The sequence below is a fragment of the Berghia stephanieae genome, chromosome 8 (genome assembly GCF_034508935.2).
Source record: "Berghia stephanieae isolate SIO BIC M18660-M18661 chromosome 8, UCSD_Bste_1.3, whole genome shotgun sequence".
In the NCBI taxonomy this organism is placed as follows: domain Eukaryota; kingdom Metazoa; phylum Mollusca; class Gastropoda; order Nudibranchia; family Aeolidiidae; genus Berghia; species Berghia stephanieae.
Genome location: NC_088367.1, coordinates 13,950,206 through 13,970,108, shown reverse-complemented (window position 1 = coordinate 13,970,108; position 19,903 = coordinate 13,950,206). Strand labels below are relative to the sequence as shown.

At 36.1% G+C, this 19,903-nt stretch overlaps 1 protein-coding gene across 17 annotated transcripts in view; it reads left to right on the top strand.

Moving 5' to 3' along the window:
- The first annotated feature begins 2,151 nt into the window (after nt 1-2,151).
- Nucleotides 2,152-19,903, top strand: part of LOC144978200 (uncharacterized) — a 31,538-nt gene continuing 13,786 nt past the window's right edge. For 6 of the 17 annotated variants that reach the window (XM_078923965.1, XM_078923962.1, XM_078923966.1 and 3 more), the window contains exons 1-8: nt 2,153-2,342; nt 10,377-11,368; nt 14,523-14,714; nt 15,188-15,369; nt 16,306-16,429; nt 17,068-17,190; nt 18,207-18,293; nt 18,862-19,046. In XM_078923965.1, the coding sequence (XP_078780091.1) occupies nt 10,391-11,368; nt 14,523-14,714; nt 15,188-15,369; nt 16,306-16,429; nt 17,068-17,190; nt 18,207-18,293; nt 18,862-19,046 (1,871 nt within the window). In that variant the 5' untranslated portion in view covers nt 2,153-2,342; nt 10,377-10,390. Of the gene's footprint in view, nt 2,628-10,376; nt 11,369-14,522; nt 14,715-15,187; nt 15,370-16,305; nt 16,430-17,067; nt 17,191-18,206; nt 18,294-18,861; nt 19,047-19,903 lie in introns of all 17 variants that reach the window. The other 11 variants (XM_078923953.1, XM_078923956.1, XM_078923951.1 and 8 more) reach the window with 5 other exon arrangements.

Genomic DNA, 19,903 nt, shown 5'->3' with positions numbered 1-19,903 from the left:
AATATAGAGTGTCGATTAATAGAGAAATCGAGAGAGAGAGAGAGAGAGAGAGAGAGAGAGAGAGAGAGAGAGAGAGAGAGAGAGAGAGAGAGAGAGAGAGAGAGAGAGAGAGAGAGAACCCAGGACCTTCCGATCCGAAAGCGAGTGTCATACCACAAGACCACATAGCCTGTAATGGAACTGTACTCTCGAACCAATGGTTATTATCAGACGTGAAAATATCATAATATGCTAAGCCAACAGTTTTTTTTTTTGTTTGATTTTTTTCTTCCCCTTTTCTTTTCAGATACTGACACAAATTCCATACACGTCAAGGTATTCTACAGTTTTAGTAAATAAAATGTTGTCTTTGATTTTAAGACAACTGTACTAGAATCTATCAATTTGCTTTATTCATTTTTTAAAATAAAGTTGTGAATGCGTTTCGAAGATAATTTTCAGCCACTAACTCTCTGTGGGTGCGGGCCGTGTGTGTGTCGTTTGGCAGTGTTTGATCATGCCGTTGAAGCAGAATTGAAATAAGACACATTTAAACGGCTATGTGGTCTACTGGTTTGACACTCGCTTTCGGATTGGAAGGTCCTGGGTTCGAGCCTCGATCGGCGCATAGTTGAGTCCTTGGAAAAGACTCTTTACTCACATTCTCTCACCGTACTCAGGTGTAAAATGAGTACCTGGCCGTTAACAGCGTTGTCTCAGTGGTATGGTCTTTGCTTCGTACCCGAAAGGTACCGAGTTCGAATACCCGCTGCGTCGTGTGGCTTTGAGCAAGTCACCTCGCCCTAGCTCAATTTTTGACGCTGTACTGCGTCTAACGCCTGGATTATTCCAGCCTTCCCTTGGAATAGACCATAGAGACAAACTTCCCCCATGGAATTAATAAAGGGAATTTTATTTATTTATTTCTGTGTGAAGAAGGGCACTATTGTGCTTTCGATTTGAGGCGAAACTAGTCCATCAATGCTGGACCGGTTTTGGTTTATGGGTCAGACATGTATTCATAATTTTTCTTTTCTTTTCTTTTTTTTTTTTTTTTCATATGTGACTTATTTTGAATTGAAATTGTATGCGGATTTGACCACTTGGTTATTCTCTAAAGAAAATCATCTTGATTTTGATCATCTGTATAGATCTATCTAGATCTTTTTCCTAATGTTATTCCATCGAATTTTAACGATCATTCGCAATTTTATTAATTTCTGGGAGCCTCAATATTTTGGAAGGATGGTAATTGTATATTTCGGAGGGGGGATCTAATCACATGTATTACTATAACGCTATGTTTCCATTAATTAACATTCGTTTCACAACTCCACGTGGTGGACTGACCGAGTTGTTGTCTTTGCCTCTATAAATATCCATTGTTTCATTGGTTATAGAGCAGTAAAGTTAGGTGCCCCAAACGTAAACAATAACAAGTTGCTAGTGATTTCCGTTAGGGACCGGAATAATTTACGCACAATATAGGTCTCCCAATTTTGTAGTTTGAGTTGTAGGCAATACACTTTCAGTATTGAAAATATGTTTACATAAAATCTAACAGTTGCAGAAATAATAATATAAGGCTAAATTATTATGAAAATCAGGCTCCGAATAATTCTCGTTTTGTTCACACCAGCGCAATAATTTGCTCTGGTCTAAAAATAGATAGACTGTAACTTTTGATAAATTTTAGAAAATTTTACCTTTTGTTCCATAAAATATCCATATCTAGACATTATTTGATGCATGATCGAGTATTTATGAATATGTGTTTCTTTTGCCACCTAACAGCCAAATTTTAAAGGTTATTTTTTTCTATTATTTACATTGGAACGTGAGCTGTCAAGACAGGAACATGTGGTTTGCCACGTGCTTCTCGACCTTTGTTTACGTTTGGGGCACCTAACTTTACTGCTCTATAGCTACCGTATCAGCGAGCGCAAAACAGAAGTGACGTCAAGGGAAGATAGACATGTTCGAAAGGGCTCTTTGTAAACAAAATTAAAAACAACCCAATTTGAAAATATGAATTGCAATTGTTTCAATAACAACAGGTCGTTTTAAATTCTATAATTACTTTCTAGTATAAAAATATGTTGCGAGCATGTACAGCATATGATTTACTATACATCAGACAGCTTCAACTCACCATTCCTTACGAGTCTACATAGAGTTTTTGTCCATCCCCCTTCATGAAAGACAGACATGTTGCAGTGGTGAATATTTCTGGCTCTGGTGGAGCCCTATTTCGGAGTTAATACTGAAATATTTCTTTACAAATGTGATTCTAAACGCGGGGGATAGACTTTTACATTTAATTAAAGCCGTGGAATGGGTGTATTTATTCTGAAACATTGATGGTACGTGTTTAACTAAACACTTCCGTCGCGTCTGACGGTTGTTTTTCTGGTCTTTCTGCTTTTAGGTCATGGTCACAGAGTGAGAGTTATAGCCACAGACGTTTATCATCATTTCATGATATTCACCTTTTTGACGTACACATTTTATGTATTGCATGTGATAGCTAAGAACAAAAATATGCCTTTTCATTGATACTTTTATGGCAATCCTCTCATGAGTCCCTAAGTCTTATCGAATTTCAAATGTATGACAGAAGGGAAGGCGAAGGAAGAACGGCAGCAGCTGTAAGTTTTCATTTTGAATCTCAAACTCAATCTTATGCAGCGTTGTTGAGGACTGACCACCGACGTTGATTTTGTTGACACTCCAAGTTTCGATGAGAAAACTTACAATAATTTGAACACATCACTTAATTTGAGTCTCACATTTCCTTTTTAAAAGCTAAAACGTTCATGAACTCGATCAGAAAGTGTTTGTGGGTGGGCTTGGCCAGGTCAATGAGTCAATGTCAATAGTCAACAAATACAAATTAAAAAAAAAAAAAGAGATCGCATGCTATGGCAAAGTTGAGTCAAGACTCGGTAATACTGGTTCAGTGCGGTCCCCAGTCCTTTGTTTACAGTGCGGCCGTATTGGATGGCCAGATTTTAAATTTTTAATTGCCAAAAAAATTAACCATAGCCATAACTAAAACATAGAGAGCTGCGCCGGTGTTACCAATACTTAGCTTCTATACCAGGATAAATCATTCGTTTGGACCGAAAAATAAATAAAAAAACTTACCGCTTACCGTCAAAAGCAGTTTAGATTTGAAGATGCATTTGTTTTCTATCAAAAACATTCGGTAATGGACAATCCTTGATGAATTTCAAAAGTTGTGTTGAAATTATATCCTAATTGTTTTCATGATTAATTCCTCGCGAAATCGTGTGGGTATCGTTTCTGTTATGGTAGCGTCAATTGCCAAGGACCTTGACAATTGTCAAATCGTCAATTGCCAAGGACCGTGTCCTTTCATCAACTACGCATGTGTACTTTTAACTGCCACGGAGTTCCTTTAGTGTCATGAAGTGATGTATTGCCACAGAGTGATGTTATTAATATTAATTGATACTCATACTCTCTTTTTACTCTTCTTTCTCTCTCTCTCTCTCTCTGTCATTTTCTCTTTTCCCTCTCTGTGCCATTTTTTCCTCTGTCTGTGTATTTCTGTCATTTCCACCTCTCTCTCTCTCTCTCTCTCTCTCTCTCTCTCTCTCTCTCTCTCTCTCTCTCTCTCTCTCTCTTCTCTCTCTCTCTCTCATATTTCCTCTTTTTGTCACGGACCTTTGCCAGTTGGTAAATCGTCAACTATTTACTATTAACTGCCACGGATTGATCTTGTTGCACAAATGTTTTACGTTAATTGTTCCTTATTAAGACGATGTGCAGTATATTTCCTTTAAAATAAAGGAAATCTTACTTTTCTTTTTTAATCAAGGACTTGGCAGGGATTTGCCACTTCGTCATTCTGTTGTCTTTTTTGCTGAATCCAAAATCAACAGTAATTTTTTGTTTTGATATTATTTTAACTTGATTTGGAATTCGTGAAAAGACATTAAAAAAAACAAATGCCAACAAGTGTTGACTCGATCCTTTCCACAACGATTGACAAGGAATGAGTGAATCGAAGAAAGTAGAAAGTGACGTGATTCGAGATTCGTATGCGCGCAAATGGAGGCTCGACTGAAATCACCACAAGCAACTGAAGAGTTCCAATTAGACTCCTTGGCAGTTGATGAACCGTCAACTACCAAGGACTCACTCCTTGGCAATTGACACTTCCTTCTGTTATCAAGGTACCGCCTAGCCAGGCAGGGTTGCCAGATCATTTTTGAGTAAGAGACCAAACTAGCTATAGCAAGAGGCCAGATTCCTCGGCAGGAGCCCAAATACCACCAAACCCACCTTAGCCTCGCGAAAACTCTTTAGATTTGTTAAACAATTTAGATAGGATAAGGAAAATTCGTATATATAGAAGCATTAGCAAATGCAATCTGTGGCGTTAGCACGTGTTGCATTTGTCATTTAGATATTTAGATTGCCAAATAAAATAAGTTTTACCGGTACCAGAGTAAAACGATATAACGGGGAAAGTCAGAGGAAGCCAAAAAGTTGGTTACAGGAGGCCAAGTGGCCAAACCAAATTTTGGGAGGCCAAATGGCTTGGGAAAAGGCCAAATTTCTCAAATTTGGCCACCAGGAGGCCAAACTAGCAACCCTGGCCCCAGGTTTTTAAAAAAGTTTATTGGGAAAAAGATACGGAACAAAGTGTCCATAGATAGGTATGCAATTTGGTGCATTAGTGCAGTAAAAAGGCCTTTTTTTCTTTTATTCAATAAACTTGACTGCTGGTGGACCCTAGGCCTCTCTACAAGTCCAAGAAATAATACTCACTTTTTCTCTGCTCCAACGAAAACATCTACCCCCTACCGGTCTAATTATTTGTAGCAGACGACAAATTTCTCAAAACGGTCACGTGACACTGTAAAAACAACACAGGAAGTCCATGAAAGCTTATTTACGGCATTTCCTTTGAACCGTGTAAACAACAAAATTTCGTTTTCATTCGACTCAACGGGTCAGATTGGCCGGTATTTTTTAACGAACTAAAGTTCTGAAAAATCAAAATGTTTCTTAGAAAGTTGAAAGATGCTAGTTTTTGAAACAGAGGTAGGTTTTAAAAAAAAATCTTTATATTTTACGTGAATGCATGCTCAAGGCGAGTTGGACGTGCAGCGGAGGTTGGTAGGCCAAAGGCCCACCTCTCTATATAATTTAGATTTTCTTAGCTTACCTTACGGAGCAGGATACCACTGCTGAATATGGTCAATGATATCATTGAAAGCATCCATTGGGGTCTTCCCGTGAATCATATTGAAATAGAATGATAAGTGTTAGTAATAAATTAAAGGGGGGGGGGGGGGGGGGAAACCAACCAACCATGATTGTAAACAATTACAACCTGGCAAATGGAATCCAATATGGCCGCACTGTAAACAAAGGACTGGGGACCGCACTGGTTCAGTATTACCCAAGACTCGATATAGAAAGATGTCTCGAGTCCGAAAGCTGTACATTAATCAGACCAACAACAATTTTAGATCAATCATTGAATCATTGTTTTCAACCGTGGATTAGGGTTGGGTGAATAAATAAGAAACCGGCAGCCAACGGTGGTGAGTGAATGAATCCAGGCTGCCAGGGTTAACCGAGTGCAATGAATATGAATCGTAGGAGTAGGAGTCGGCAACTTGCATACCAGATAAAAAGTATTTCCCAAACGATGTTGGGAACAGTAGATATCCTAATACGAAGTGACTGTGAAGTGACTATTTCTCCAAATGAATGGTCGTGAAAGTGAAAATAAACTTGATCTCTATTTCTCAGATCAGAATGGTTTCCGTTGTCAACCATTTTTTTGGTTATTTGATTATATTTGCGAAAGTGTTTGTGTGAATGATGAATGTGTTTGCATTTTTTAAATTTAAAGTTTTCTTTTGCCAGTGCTTGGGCGCTCTCTTTTATTCCCAACTTTCTGTTAGACTTCTATCTTGAGTTTGTGCTATCCTGTCTTTCAACTTCTGTTCCCGTCTTCAGACTTTGGCTTTGTTATTTAGGTTTATTTCTGTTCTCTCTTTGATAGTGCAGCGCGAAGTGCAAAAGTGAACGCGCCATGGAGTATTCGCTATAGCACAACTCTTTGATAAAATCTGCCTTTGTCAAAAAAACGCTAGCTTGATGATGATTTGTGAGAATTTCCTGTCCGCTCTGTTTGAGCATTTACTTTTGCATTGACGTTGCGTCCATAACCCATCAGCTACTGGAGGCTAGCCGACCATTCAGAGAATAGAGTTCAAGTTTATTTTCCTGAGCATTCGGAGAAATAGAGTCGGCCTTTATATATTCCCAACTAGTGAATAGTAGAATTGAGCTAAAATTAAATAAATTAAATTGTTCCTAAAGACACTGAAAAGTCAAATTTTTTTTCCAGCTTTACAAGTTTATGGTTTCTAGGCATCACTTTCCAATGACTTTAAAACACAAATGGAATTTAAAATGCTAAGCGGGCATCCATGATGCATCCTTTCCAAAACTATTTTCTGTTTATTGTTGTTCTATCAGTATAAAATATAAAATGTTTTATTTTTTAGCCATTCTAGAGGGAACCTGCAGATTTTCGGCCCTGTGCCACTTCTTGGGTTAAATACTTAACCAACACTGGTTGGGAATATGCAAATTGTACCACTGTATCTATGACACTGGTTGGGAATTGGTAGTGGTAGGCTTTAATATCCCCAAGACTGCCAATACTGGTTGTGAATAGGGAAATTTTATTATCTTCAACACCGGTTGTGAATAAGTTCAGCGTTTAGTAAATGGACCACGATCCAATATTTTTATCGAAGTGAAAATTCGGACTCGAGTCTGAATAGTCTCCTGTGGCTATTTGGACTCCAACTCTAATAACAACAAACAAGCAAGCAAAAAGTATACTGGCACAGAAGACTGAATAATCGTTTGATTGCACATATGCATTGAATTTTGAGTCCGAATAGCCATAGGAGACTATTCAGTCTCGAGTCCGAATAGCTGCAGCCTATTTTCATGTTTGAAGGGAACAATAATCCAAAAGATTCTAATATTAATATATTCATAATTATTTAGTAAAAGCACCAAAAAAAGAGTCTTGGCTGCAATAATAATTTCTTCATAGAAATCAAATATCACCATTAAATTTAATCAAGAAAACATTAAGTACAACATTTTGATCTCCTCGATGGAATATAAAATGCCAATCTGACATAAATTGAGGTGAAAAAAAAGGACCTTTTTCAAAATGTACATAAATGCAGGTCTGACATTCGAGCCCACTTATGGGCCTAGTTTAACATTGGGCAATATTTTGTGTCATTTTTTAAAAGATTTTCATGACAACTATGAGCCCATAAGGAATTGGGTTATCAGACCAACAAATAAGCGAACATTGACCTTTTTTTATCTCGTGACCTCCCGCTCTGTTGCCGGCTACTTAGTATGAATGAGTCTACTTGGTATTTGATGCATATTTTTGATCCGATGTTGTGCCTGAGAGTATTACTATTACAGACCCGATGTTTGTTGTCGTTGACTGATGCCAAATTTTTGGTAAAAAGTACGCTTGGTTGTAAAATTATTCCTTTTTTTCAGACTTGTTCAATGAAATAAGCTGTCCACTGATTCATTTAATACCAATTTTCAAAATGCTCTGAAAAAATCAGAGGAAAATTTATTTTGAGAATTTTTTGCTGGTCGGGAGCACAGACCGAAGAGAGGGGCAGACAGGACAACAGGGTGATTCGTCATCAATAGTGGCTAGTGAGTGGTCGAGCCCTGCCATATTTCTTTTTATGCAACCAATGACGGTGTGATTTAGTCTATATTTCATCACTTTGATAGATGTAGATTAACCTTGACTTGATGACAGAAAATAAGATAAAAAAGGTCAGGTTTACGACGATTAGAAACATTGTTCTGTACTTTTATTATCAATAACTCTGGAACAGTTTGTCGTAGAAGATCAAATTAAGTATCAAATTGAATTTCATGTTTTCTTTCAAGCCCCATCCCTCTAATTGGGCCAATTAAGGTGTTTAAGTTTAAAAATTTTATCAAAGTGCCTAGCTCAGGCTCTCCTCTCATCGGCAATTTATTCTTTTGTTTACACGTTATGAGGTCAGTTCTGAAATCATCCTGACTGTCAGGTTATATGTGGTGTATTTATATGTTCATGTTTATGTTTATGCATTTAGTTCATAAGTAGTTTGTTTCTTTGTTTCTCAGATGATGTCCATCCTTTCTTTTACATCATGTATGTGGAGATTTTAAATACTCAATAAACTTATAAAATTCTTCATGTAAAAGAAAAGATGGACGCAATAATTGAAGAGTAAAATTGAAAGTAAACTGGCTGCACCTACAAAATGGAAGACTTACCAGCAGAAATACTTTGATGACGACACATGAACTTTTTGGCAAGTCCATTGTCACTGTTGTGGCATTCGGAGACATTAAAAGAGCCATAGATTTACATTGTAGGGTAGCATTAAAACAATGATGTTGGTCTGCAAAGCCACCCCACAATAATAGCATGTTCCCCTGGAAAAAATGTTTGCTTTTAGTCAGTAAAATTCCGGAGAAAAAATCACTCTGTTACTGACGTGGCAATTTTTGTATGCCATCCTTTGAGTCACTTACTCATTTGTAACTTTCTATGATTTATATACAGCTAGGAGCTTGGACTTAACTGAGTAAGTCAGTCACTTCTTTCTGATTGAGTAGATAATAAAATAGGAACGATAGAAACTAAATATTAGATGTTTCATCTGGCTTTGTTCCGTTATGAAAATGCAATTTTTAACACATTCGGTTTCAAATATTAACATAATTTTTTGTTTAAGAATTGAAAATAGCAATAATAACAGTTTATTGCAAGTTATTGTTCAATTTCAAGAACAAAGATTATCATTTTCAACAAAAAAGAGATAAGTATAACCAATTTGCAATAAATCTATTCATAGCAAAGTAAATTCATACTCAGTCCAAAGCAAATGATAAAAATCATCAAATTAACTTAAGTTAATTTCTCAAACTTGTTATAAAATTAAATCATAATATTCACTGTCACTCTGAATCAATGAGTTTTGGGATATAAACAATAAGTTTTTGACAGAGATCTTTGTGGCACAATTAATTCTTCTGTATCCACCAATCTGCAGCTACTATGCTTTTGTTAAAGATTCTCTGCGATGACAATGGAGATAGAGTAAATTTGTTCCTGAACTGGCTTTCAACTCCATCAGAATAGAAATGCACTTTGTGAATGTCATTTGCATCACCTTTTAACACACCGTCCTTAAGAATCAATTGGTTGTCACAAACTGCAGCTCCTATACATCATCTGACACGACAACATAAGAAGTTGACTCTGTTGCTCTTGTTATCAGAGCTGTTAAGACTATAATGCCTGCCTTCTTCCAATGGACTGTCATAATTTCATTTTGGTATTTAAGAGCATAATTCTCTGAAGAATCTTTACAAAGGATATTCTCTCCAGAGCTCGAATTTGCCTGTTTTTTTCTTCTTTTTTTTCTTTTGTGAATGCTGTGTGATTGAAATGAATTCGTGTTTTCTTATGAATTTAAAATTTAAGTTGCTTTTTGTTTTACAAGTTGTTTTTATGCAGAAGCCAGATCATACTCACTTGTCTTAGTCTTGGTCTTTGAATTGTGTGCTTTAAAAAATTATCAGGAAGGACTGGGTGGGGTTCCCGACATCCCATAGTGGGCAGAGAGGTACTTACTGTGTCTTCTACCCCCCCTTTATCTGTCTTCCAATTGCTTTCCGTCTTTGTCTTGGAATGAGATTACTAAGTTTTGTCCTGACCTTGGCTGGAGTCCTTGGCTGGTAGGGAAATAGTTGAATGTATAATTATAATTTTGGGAGATATTTTTTCCTTGTAAATCATCTCTCTGTTATGTACTGATATTTTAAAAAATTTTAACATGTGATGTTAAAATTTGAGTGTATTTCTCTTAGTGGGATCTTTTGCTGGTAACTGGGTGAAACATTTAGGTAATCTCAAAGTCAAAGTACACTACTGATAGTGTGCTCTTGGAATCTACATCTGTTCCCTATTTGTACCATTCCCCTTTGTCTTACTTTTTCCTCAAGTCCTTTTAAATGTACATTTAGAATGTTTTTACTATCCAATTCCCATCCTTTTAACTGGCGCTGATATGACCTAAATGTTTTGCAAGTGCTGTAAAACACTTAAAAACAAAATAAAAACAAACACATCAGGAAGAACAGAAACAATTGTTGACTTTCTACATGAATTGCTTATAAGACTGGATTTAGCTTTTGACAGAGTGCGTCCAAATGCCGTGATATACTACTTTAAATTATGAATATAAATGAGTATGAGCAAAACTTATGTTTTCTTGTTCTTTCAGACCCTGATGCACTGATGCAAGATACCTTACAGAACTGCTCTAAAATCAGCGCGTTTAGCAACTATAAAAAACTGAAAGTGGAGTCGCTGCCATTGGAGCAGCATGTAGTTTCATCACATCGTGTTGCCTCCCCCTTACTATCTACCCAATTTTCCCAACATAGCCCCAACAGTGCCTTTTTGCTCAATGAAGGTTTTCTGAACCATGATGCTAATGGCAAATTGGGGCTCATGCCAGACCACTACAACACAGAATATGACTACGACTCTTTGCTTTCAAACATTGCATTGCAGTGCAGCTCCTCTTCAAACGGAAACATTATTCAAAGTGCAGTTGCAGGACCATCTTCTTTTCATGGTGGACCAGTAGTCTCAGCCTCTGCCCATAAGGGGCACCAACATCAGCACCGGCGCCACCAACTACATCCACAGGGGCCTTTACAACCCCATTCTTCTCATATACGTCACCAAGTAAGTGGATTAACATCCAGTCGAGGTACCAAAAGAAAAGTCACTAGTGATTTTGATTCTGGAGGAGGAACTGTATTGGTTGGAACAGCTGCACCAATTTTCAACGCTAGTAGTCACACTTCAGTGACAAGAGTAGCAGGAGGCATTGCTGCCTCTAGCAGTGGTGGAACAACAAAATCACACCATCAGCATCAAAGTAAACAGATGCAGTTAACAGAAGTGCACGCAATTTCCAGTGAAGATGAGAGCAGTGCAGCCACGGCCGCCACCGCAGCCACCACCACAACAACTACCACTAAGATCAAAGTGGCCAACACAAACTCGGCTAATTCTGAAGGAGATTACCAATTAGTCCAGCATGAGGTTCTCTATTCTCAAACAGCAGCTTATGAAGTGTTGGAGTTTCTTGGTCGTGGAACTTTTGGTCAGGTTTGCAAATGTTGGAAGCACCATTCTAATGAGATCTATGCCATAAAGATACTCAAAAATCACCCATCTTATGCCAGACAAGGGCAGATTGAAGTAAGTATTTCTATTTTTATCTGATTGTGTGGTGTGGATAGATTTAAATAATGAGTATGATATTTGTAGTGATGGGCACATCGTGCCTTTTACATCTTATGGACTTGAACATTGGATTTTGATTATGATGGTGATAGAATATTTTTTAGTACGGTACAAGATGCTTAATGGGAACAGCACTGTTTGTGATTTTCTCAGAAATTTTCAGCTGATTTTCCTGTGCCAAACATTTTTCCCTGATAAAAGCTCAGGTCGCTAAGTAGTGGATCTTCTGAAAAACTACCATCTCATCATGTCTTGTGTCATATTTTGACACATGTGCTCAGTTACATGAATTTTGGTAACACTTCCATTTTTATGATGTGTGTCTGGACAGATTGCTGTCAAATGTCAAAATTGATGCAAGTGTTGATCTTCCATGAGTTGATGGTCTATAGGGAAAGGGATGGGGGGAGGGGAAATTGTGTTTAGATTTTTCTTTCTTAAGATAGCTGTAACATGATAGTGCAGTTGTGAAGATTATAAGTTGTATATTCGACTATAAGAACAAACTTCTAATTGGAAATAGTGTACACTCCGGATAATCGCAACTCGGTTAATCACAACTTTCGGTTATTCGCAACATTACCCAAGAAACGGAATTAATTCTATATTAAAGCCACTGGTTAATTGCAACAAACTTCGGTTAATCGCAACAAATTTTTGACCCCAAGAAGTGGCAAATTCAATAAATCAACCAAACTAAATCTCATAATTACATTTCATCATGGGTGAAATCGTGACAGGTATAAGAACCAAGAGTGGGCGGGGTTTAATGCTACTATTGTGTGTCACCGCTCTATTAGAAGAGGGCGGAACATTACAGAATGGGTCTGTGAGGTCATATTCGACCATTAGAATGGAGGCAAGGGGGCTGTGCATAGTCTAGGCAACAGGTGGACAATGAGAGTTTTAAGGAGAAACCGAGCAAAATCTATTGTTTTGGGATTGGCAACTAAGCATTGTGACCAATGGGTTTGGTGTCAATCAAAGCTGCTTTTGCTTGTCAAAAAAAATCTATAGAGGGCTGTTGATGGTTTTTGTTTCAATCAAATTGCTCAGCCTGTGGTGGACTACGTACAATGTTTACAACAATTGGTTTGAGTTTACTATGTATGGTATGAAACTGATCAGTGGTCGAATAATGACTGCTATAAAAACTTACAACAAGCGGTGGTGGAAACTGTGCCCCATCATTTTATCTGAAATCGACCGTAGTAGATCGTGTAAACTCAGAGAGAGAATGTTGCAATAGTTGACAGGAAACTAAACTCCGGTTAAATTGCAACATTTTCCCTGATCTCAAGGTGTTGCGATTATCCAGAGTGGACCATAGATCAATTCATAAACTCTTATGGCAGAGTAGTCTCTCTCTCTCTCTCTCTCTCTCTCTCTCTCTCTCTCTCTCTCTCTCTCTCTCTCTCTCTTCTCTCTCTCTCTCTCTCTCTCTCTCTCTTTTTTTTTTTTTTTCCCCAACCCCCCACACCTCTTTTCTAGCTTCACGTTATTTTTGTTATTAGACGTCATCTCATCTGGTTATAGACAGATAATATATTACAATTTACTATGAATAACGGTGATATTTTAGTTTACTCTTTTTATCTTTGTAAGACAGACTATGTTTATCAATTTATTGATTTATGCCTAACTCCCGGGTTCCAGTAAGTAAGATATTATGGTCTGCTTTGTAATGGAAAAACAATTACATTCTGTCCTCTTGACGAAAAGTTAACCATAATCACATGATGTAGGTGTTCAAATTGTTTGAAAGAAAGGGCAATTCATTATATATTTACAAAAGGTAAGTTATATCTCTATTGATAAGAATGGAATAATAATAATAATAATAATAATATTGGTATATTACATTTCACGGTTATTTTACGGTATTTAAAAAAAAAATTGGTTTGAGTTAACAGTCTGATGGACAGTCCTATACACTTTTCTCCTTTTTGACAAAGTGCCATTATCATCATGATATACAATTTAATTTTTTTGGAGTCAAGATTCAGTTAAATTGCTCTATACATATTTTAAAATGAAAATTTAAAGCAAAACTGAAGAAAAAAATTAAATTACAAAACATTTTGATGTTGCAATGTTCAGAAGTAAAGGTAGAAAGCATACATTTTGGGTTGGTACAATTTTTTTTTCGTTAAATTGGGATTTTCTCCCAACAATATACTGTGTCAGGTTGATTATTTTGTTGTGCGTTCTTAGTACTAAGCATAATTGCCAATGCTGATTTGGGTCTCACTACTCTGAAAGTTTTCTTTTACTTTTTTTTTTGTGTGTGCCTGTCATTCATACATAGTAAAGAGAAAATCTATCTTAAGAATAAGGTGGTCCCCATCAGGAAAGAGAAAAGAGAAGCAGACTATAGGGCATCTGGAGGATGACAAAGAGGAGATGAAAGAAGCTGGAAAGACATGGAATGAGCTGAGCCGGCTGGCCCAGGACTGAGATGCCTGAAGGAACTTTGTTGGCGCCTTAAAAGTTCCACCAAGGAACCAACGGGATAAGAAGAAGACGTTTTCTACCAGAATAAATAATCAACTACTCACTCATTTTACTTATCTCAGTTGAAATGTTGGTCAACGGATTTCAAGTCATTTTGTTGGTTCACCATGTTAAGTGTTCCTCATTTGAGTTTTAGGAAAATGGCATCTGTGATACCTTCATTTTAAATATACAAAACCATGTTGGTGGTGGAACAATCTTTTTGTCCTTGAGTTTTAAAATTAAGTGAGAATATTGTTATTTGCCCTACCACCACAAGCATTAACAACCCTGTACAACTTAAGCTGAAGCAGTAATATAACATCTCCAGCTGGAATATATCGGCCCATTGAACTCATTTTCTGCTTGCGGCACTGTTTCATAACCACCAGAAAGGCTTACCACTGGGCAAAGAAGGACACTTTGGTCTGTGGTTGCAGGATCTTCTTGGCAGCTATAGCAGACATCTGACTCTTATTGGCATACACATCCTTTATAATGTCTGAAGATATAAGCAGTCCAGGTCTGAATTAAGAAACAGGATTTGAGTATCAGCAAAGAATTTAACCTGTTTTGAATACATAAATATTTTTATAATTTGTGTCTTTCTTTTCAGGTGGGAATTTTGTCTCGACTCGCACAGGAAAGTGCAGATGATTACAATTTTGTACGAGCATATGAGTGCTTCCAACATAAGAATCACACTTGTTTAGTGTTTGAAATGTTGGAGCAAAACTTGTATGATTTTCTTAAACAAAATAAGTTTCAACCACTGCCTCTGAAGTACATTCGACCAATCACTTATCAGGTGAGTGAACAATATAATTTTGATATATTTTGTTTTAAATAAGGGGGCTATTATATTTCAGACTGATGTCTCTTGTTTATTTGTTGTTTTTTTACAGTTAAAACTAAATGCAAGTTTCAAATAAATTGCTTTCTTCAGGGTGAATGGTCACTCTGTTTAAGTGAATACATAGATAGCTGCTAGTAATGAATAAAAGTGAAGTAGCTTAAAAGGAAAAGAATGGAGTACTTAACACATACAGTTTCGGGCTCGAAAACCTTCACTCAACATCAAAAACAATTATGATGATTATATTCAGGTAAAATCTAACAGAAAGGATAGTTAGTCTCTGTACGTCAACTCAGGATAATGGATGGCAGAAAGTAAGCTCAGTTTTGTAATAAAATAGATGTTTCCAATCGAGTGTTTAAGAACTTGCGTCTTATTGAATAATTATTATTATTAAAAATTTTTTTTTACTTCTATCCCTATAGGTTTTGCATGCGCTTGGAAAGCTGAAAGAATTGGGTTTGATTCATGCTGATCTGAAGCCTGAAAATATCATGCTAGTTGATCCTGTTCGATTTCCTTATCGAGTCAAGGTTATTGATTTTGGGTCTGCTAGTCATGTTTCTAAAGCTGTATGTTCTACTTATCTCCAGTCTCGTTATTACAGGTATGATATGCAATTAAAGATATGTGATGGTGCACGACGATTCAGTCGGAAGGTACAACTGGCTGAACTGAGAAAACAGCCAATATAACTGAAACGTGACTGAAAAAGTTTCACATCATTGAAAGATAATGTCGGAAAAGAGTCTAGTCAAATTCCAGTATGTAAACGGAAGTAGGTGTGTGCTGATTATGATAGCTTAAATATAACACACCATTGCTATAGTGGTGTGTGTAACAGCTTTAAGTGCAAATTTCTCTGAATTTTGGATCTGAGATTTGCAGGAATCTCCCAATCTCAATCTTGCATATCTCAGCCAAAAATTATGGTACATTAATAAATGATCTATTCAGAAATATCAAAAAGTCAAAATGTACCTTTCGCACCAAACAGTCATGCACCGTCACAAATATTTTAAGAATAGAGATTTTCTTGGATTGGAAACTGTTTGTGTTCAAGGTTGGTGACTGTAAAATGTGTCTTGATTTTAATCCTGTGTTGTTTCAATGAAAACTTAATCTGATTCTAGAAATGTTTTAAAACTATACCTTCTCTTACTCCTTATGGTCCATATGATATTTTATGTTTTCCCTGTATAATGTTCAAATGTTCAGGCCTGTGAAGCTTCTATAATTCTTATGTAATTGTAATCTTAATTCTCTGACATTGAATACATGTTATTTTCAAATGTTCTTCAGTTCCTCTTGGAAAGGAGAAAAGAGAGATCTTTAAAAACAAATGGAAGTAGTTAGTAATCTATGAAATTCTAGATGGATATTGGCATCTTTATAAGTTATGGTCAACACAAATCAAAGGTTAACACGCAATTTAAAAAAAAATCACTTGAAATGAATCAGGAGGCTAACATGCCAATAATTTTTAAATAAATAAATGCTTTCATCGTTTTTATAGCATTTTGTAACCTTTATCAATTTATAGAGCTCCAGAAATTCTTCTGGGTTTGCCATTCTGTGAAGCTATTGATATGTGGTCCTTGGGTTGTGTGATGGCTGAGTTGTTTTTGGGATGGCCACTGTACCCAGGTTCATCAGAATATGACCAGGTGAGCATATATCTGAATTTAATTTATAATAATGTATATATTATAATTAAGATAATATAAAATCCTCTTAAAAAATTATGACTATATATTTTTTCTAAATTTTCTATTATTAATTTAAGATATTTCAAACCCTGCCCCTTATGTTCGGCCAGAGATTCCACCAAACTAGTTGTCCCCCGATTATGCAAAAACGCTGTAATTTTCTCATTTCAGGCCTTCTGTTTGGAATGCCTTACTATTTGTGAAAAAGAATCTTTTTTTATTTTTACAGAGTGAATAATTAATCATGAAACTTTAAAAGATTGTTGTGAAAACAAATCAGAGGTGTCCATTAATTGACTTTATGGTCTTGTGCTGCTTTATGTATATTGTAATGACACTTAGCTTTTGGCCCCAATGTCAAAGTTTGAGTTATGTTGTGGTAAGGCAAAGATGAAAACGCTCTGGAATCACATTTTCTCAATAAACTCTGGCATAACATGAGTGCCTGGTTAGTAGCAGGCATCATATCTTGCCTTTCATGTTTGGTGTTGCTGGAAAAAATAAATAATAAGATAAAATTTCCTTTATTCATGACTTTGGCTTGCCATTTAAAAGCTCACCGTTTTAATACCAAATTTGATTAATTTTTTCCCCAGATTCGTTACATCTCTCAAACACAAGGCCCTCCTACTGAGCACATGCTGAGTGCGGCTACAAAGACTAGCAGATTTTTCGTGAGGGAAAATACCAATGGCAGTTATCCCCTTTGGAGGTTAAAGGTAACTCAAAATATTCAATATATTTATATTTACATAACAATTATGTTGCACAAATAAATCATCTAAGGTGACTTCTAGCTTGCCTTACATTTTAAAAAACCTGGTCTCGGTTTTAACAATTTGTGACAAATTGGGTTTATTTTAAATCAACGAAAGTCATGTCCCACGTTACAGATTGATTAAATAGAGTTAGTCTTGGAATTCCATTCTATTTTGCCATCATTTTATACCATTAGTCTGCAGATAGGGGGGCGGGGGGGGGGGGGCTGTTTGCTCAGTTGGTAGAGCACTGGCTTCACACTCAAAGGAACCAAGATCGATCCTGGGTGCAGTCAAGATTTCTTTCTGACCCCTCTGTCTACCCAGCAGTGAATGGGAAAGTACTTTGCGATAGCATCCTATGAAAAGGATAGCAAGCAATTGCTATTGTCCATTTAATGCTATAGAAACCAGGATAAACTTCGGCTCCATGGGCTGAATGACTCTGAAGGACTACTGTAGATAACGTTGCATTGTCCAAAGCTGGAAATATATGATACTTGAATAGAAAATTTTATGTTGCCATCAAGCCATTAAGTGCTAAATCTGTATACAATTAATTGTTTTTGGTCTTGCTTTGTTCAAATGTGTATCAAATATATTTGATTGATCTCAAATAAAACAGAAATTTATGTCTGTTTTTGGTTATTACTAAACAATTAGCACATCTGTTTGATTGCAAATGGCATTCTTATTCTAGGATGGATTGTTTTCTATTTTAAATTGATGTTCTGTCTGTGTGTATGTCTTATAGGGTGCATATGATATGTCATGTATAATCATTTTTCATAATTTCCCTCCCCACCTTCCCCCCTTATATTTTCTAATTTAGGGCTGCTAAAGTTCTAAATCAATTTTACCTCTGATATAGAAGAAGAAAGGAAATGATTTAATAGACATATTTTTGTTTCAGTTTGTTTGGAGATGTGGATGATATGTTAAATATTTTTTCTTTTGCCCATCCAAATTTATGTCAGACTCCAGAGGAACATGAAATGGAAAACAAGATCAAGTCTAAAGAGGCTCGCAAATACATATTTAATCGCCTGGAGGATATTGGACAGGTAAATTGTTTTAGTTTTCTTCAATGATAGGATGTTAATCATAACACATGGTATTCACAAATTTTTGTAACTTGATGTAACTTGACCCAACAATTATCTTTCTCTTCCGTTGTGAAGGTTGAAGAGAATAATGCCATTGTGGATTTCTTGATTTATGTAGCCAAAAAGCCCCTCAGATGCTGTGTTAATCAACACAGTAATTTTGTTTTTATACTTTTCTTTGTTGGTGTGTGGGACAATTACAATGGCAATTTTACTCAAATTTTAATGTAGTGACACATTGTGACTCTATTTGAGGTCAGTGAATGAAGTACTTCACTTAAATCATTCATGATTTCATTTCTTAACTTTTGTTTAGGATATTTTTAATAATGAATTTTATTTTGTCCATGGATTATTATTATCAACCTTTTTTTTTGACGTTTTGTTTTTAAATCTAAAATGAATATCACATGTAACCTTAATATTCACAGACCTCTCATGATGACATCAAACAACTTTGCAATTCATTGAAGATCTTGGATTTCAACTCCAGATTCTGATATATTTCACTTATTCCTCTTTCCAGATCAATGTACCCACCGACATAGAAGGCAGCGAGTTAATGGTGGAGAAGTTTGATAGGCAAGATTTTGTAGATTTGTTAAAGAAGATGCTAACCCTTGATCAAGAGCGTAGGATAATGCCAAGGGATGCCATTACCCACAAGTTTGTCAGTCTAGATAGACTCAAGGATTACCCGCATACTATTATGTAAGTATTTGACGTACTCTACCAGTTCTGTCTAAATCCATATTTTACTATGGAACCTTCTGATCCATTGTGAGAGGTCTCAAATAATCATTTACAAAAAAAATATGATCAAATTTTAAGAAAGGCCAATGTGAGTCGTAAAATCTGGAATTTCTTACCATCTATAATCTACATCAACTACTAAAATTTTTGAAGTTCTTTCTTAATTCTGATCTAAATGTTTACTATACAAATACTCTTATAATATCAGATCATCACGTGACACCACTCTATTATCTGTACCAATTTTGGTGATCGCTCTTTTCAATATTATGGTCCTAAACTCTAGAATACTCAACCGAAACCCATTAGAGAAATCGAGAAAATGTCAAACTTTAAATCTGCTTTAAAAAATCCATTTTTCCAAAATTCATTTTACACCATGCAGTCTAATGTTTGTATACTATTATTGAAGCAATATGTTGTTTCAATGTTTAATTTTGACTATCTGTGTCCGTTACGTAATCCATTATCTGTAAAATGTTTTAACCCCCAGCCCTCGACCGTTGTTTAAACGTAACACATCATTCCGACCCCAATACCGCGGCGGCAGTTTTGATGTAACACACCTTTTCTGAGTCACATGGGCGTCAGTTGTAAAAACGTAACACAGACCCGACCTTGATTTAGTAAAAACTTCATTGTGTTCTTTATGAAATAAAAGCTGAAGTTTGATTGGTTGATATTATTAGTTTCATCCAATCAGCAAACAGTTTATCTAAGCTGTTTGGGTTGAGTATGAAGCTAGTTATTGACGTATGAAATTACGCGATCAAACCCGAGTGACGTATTGACGTATGAAATTACGCGATCAAACC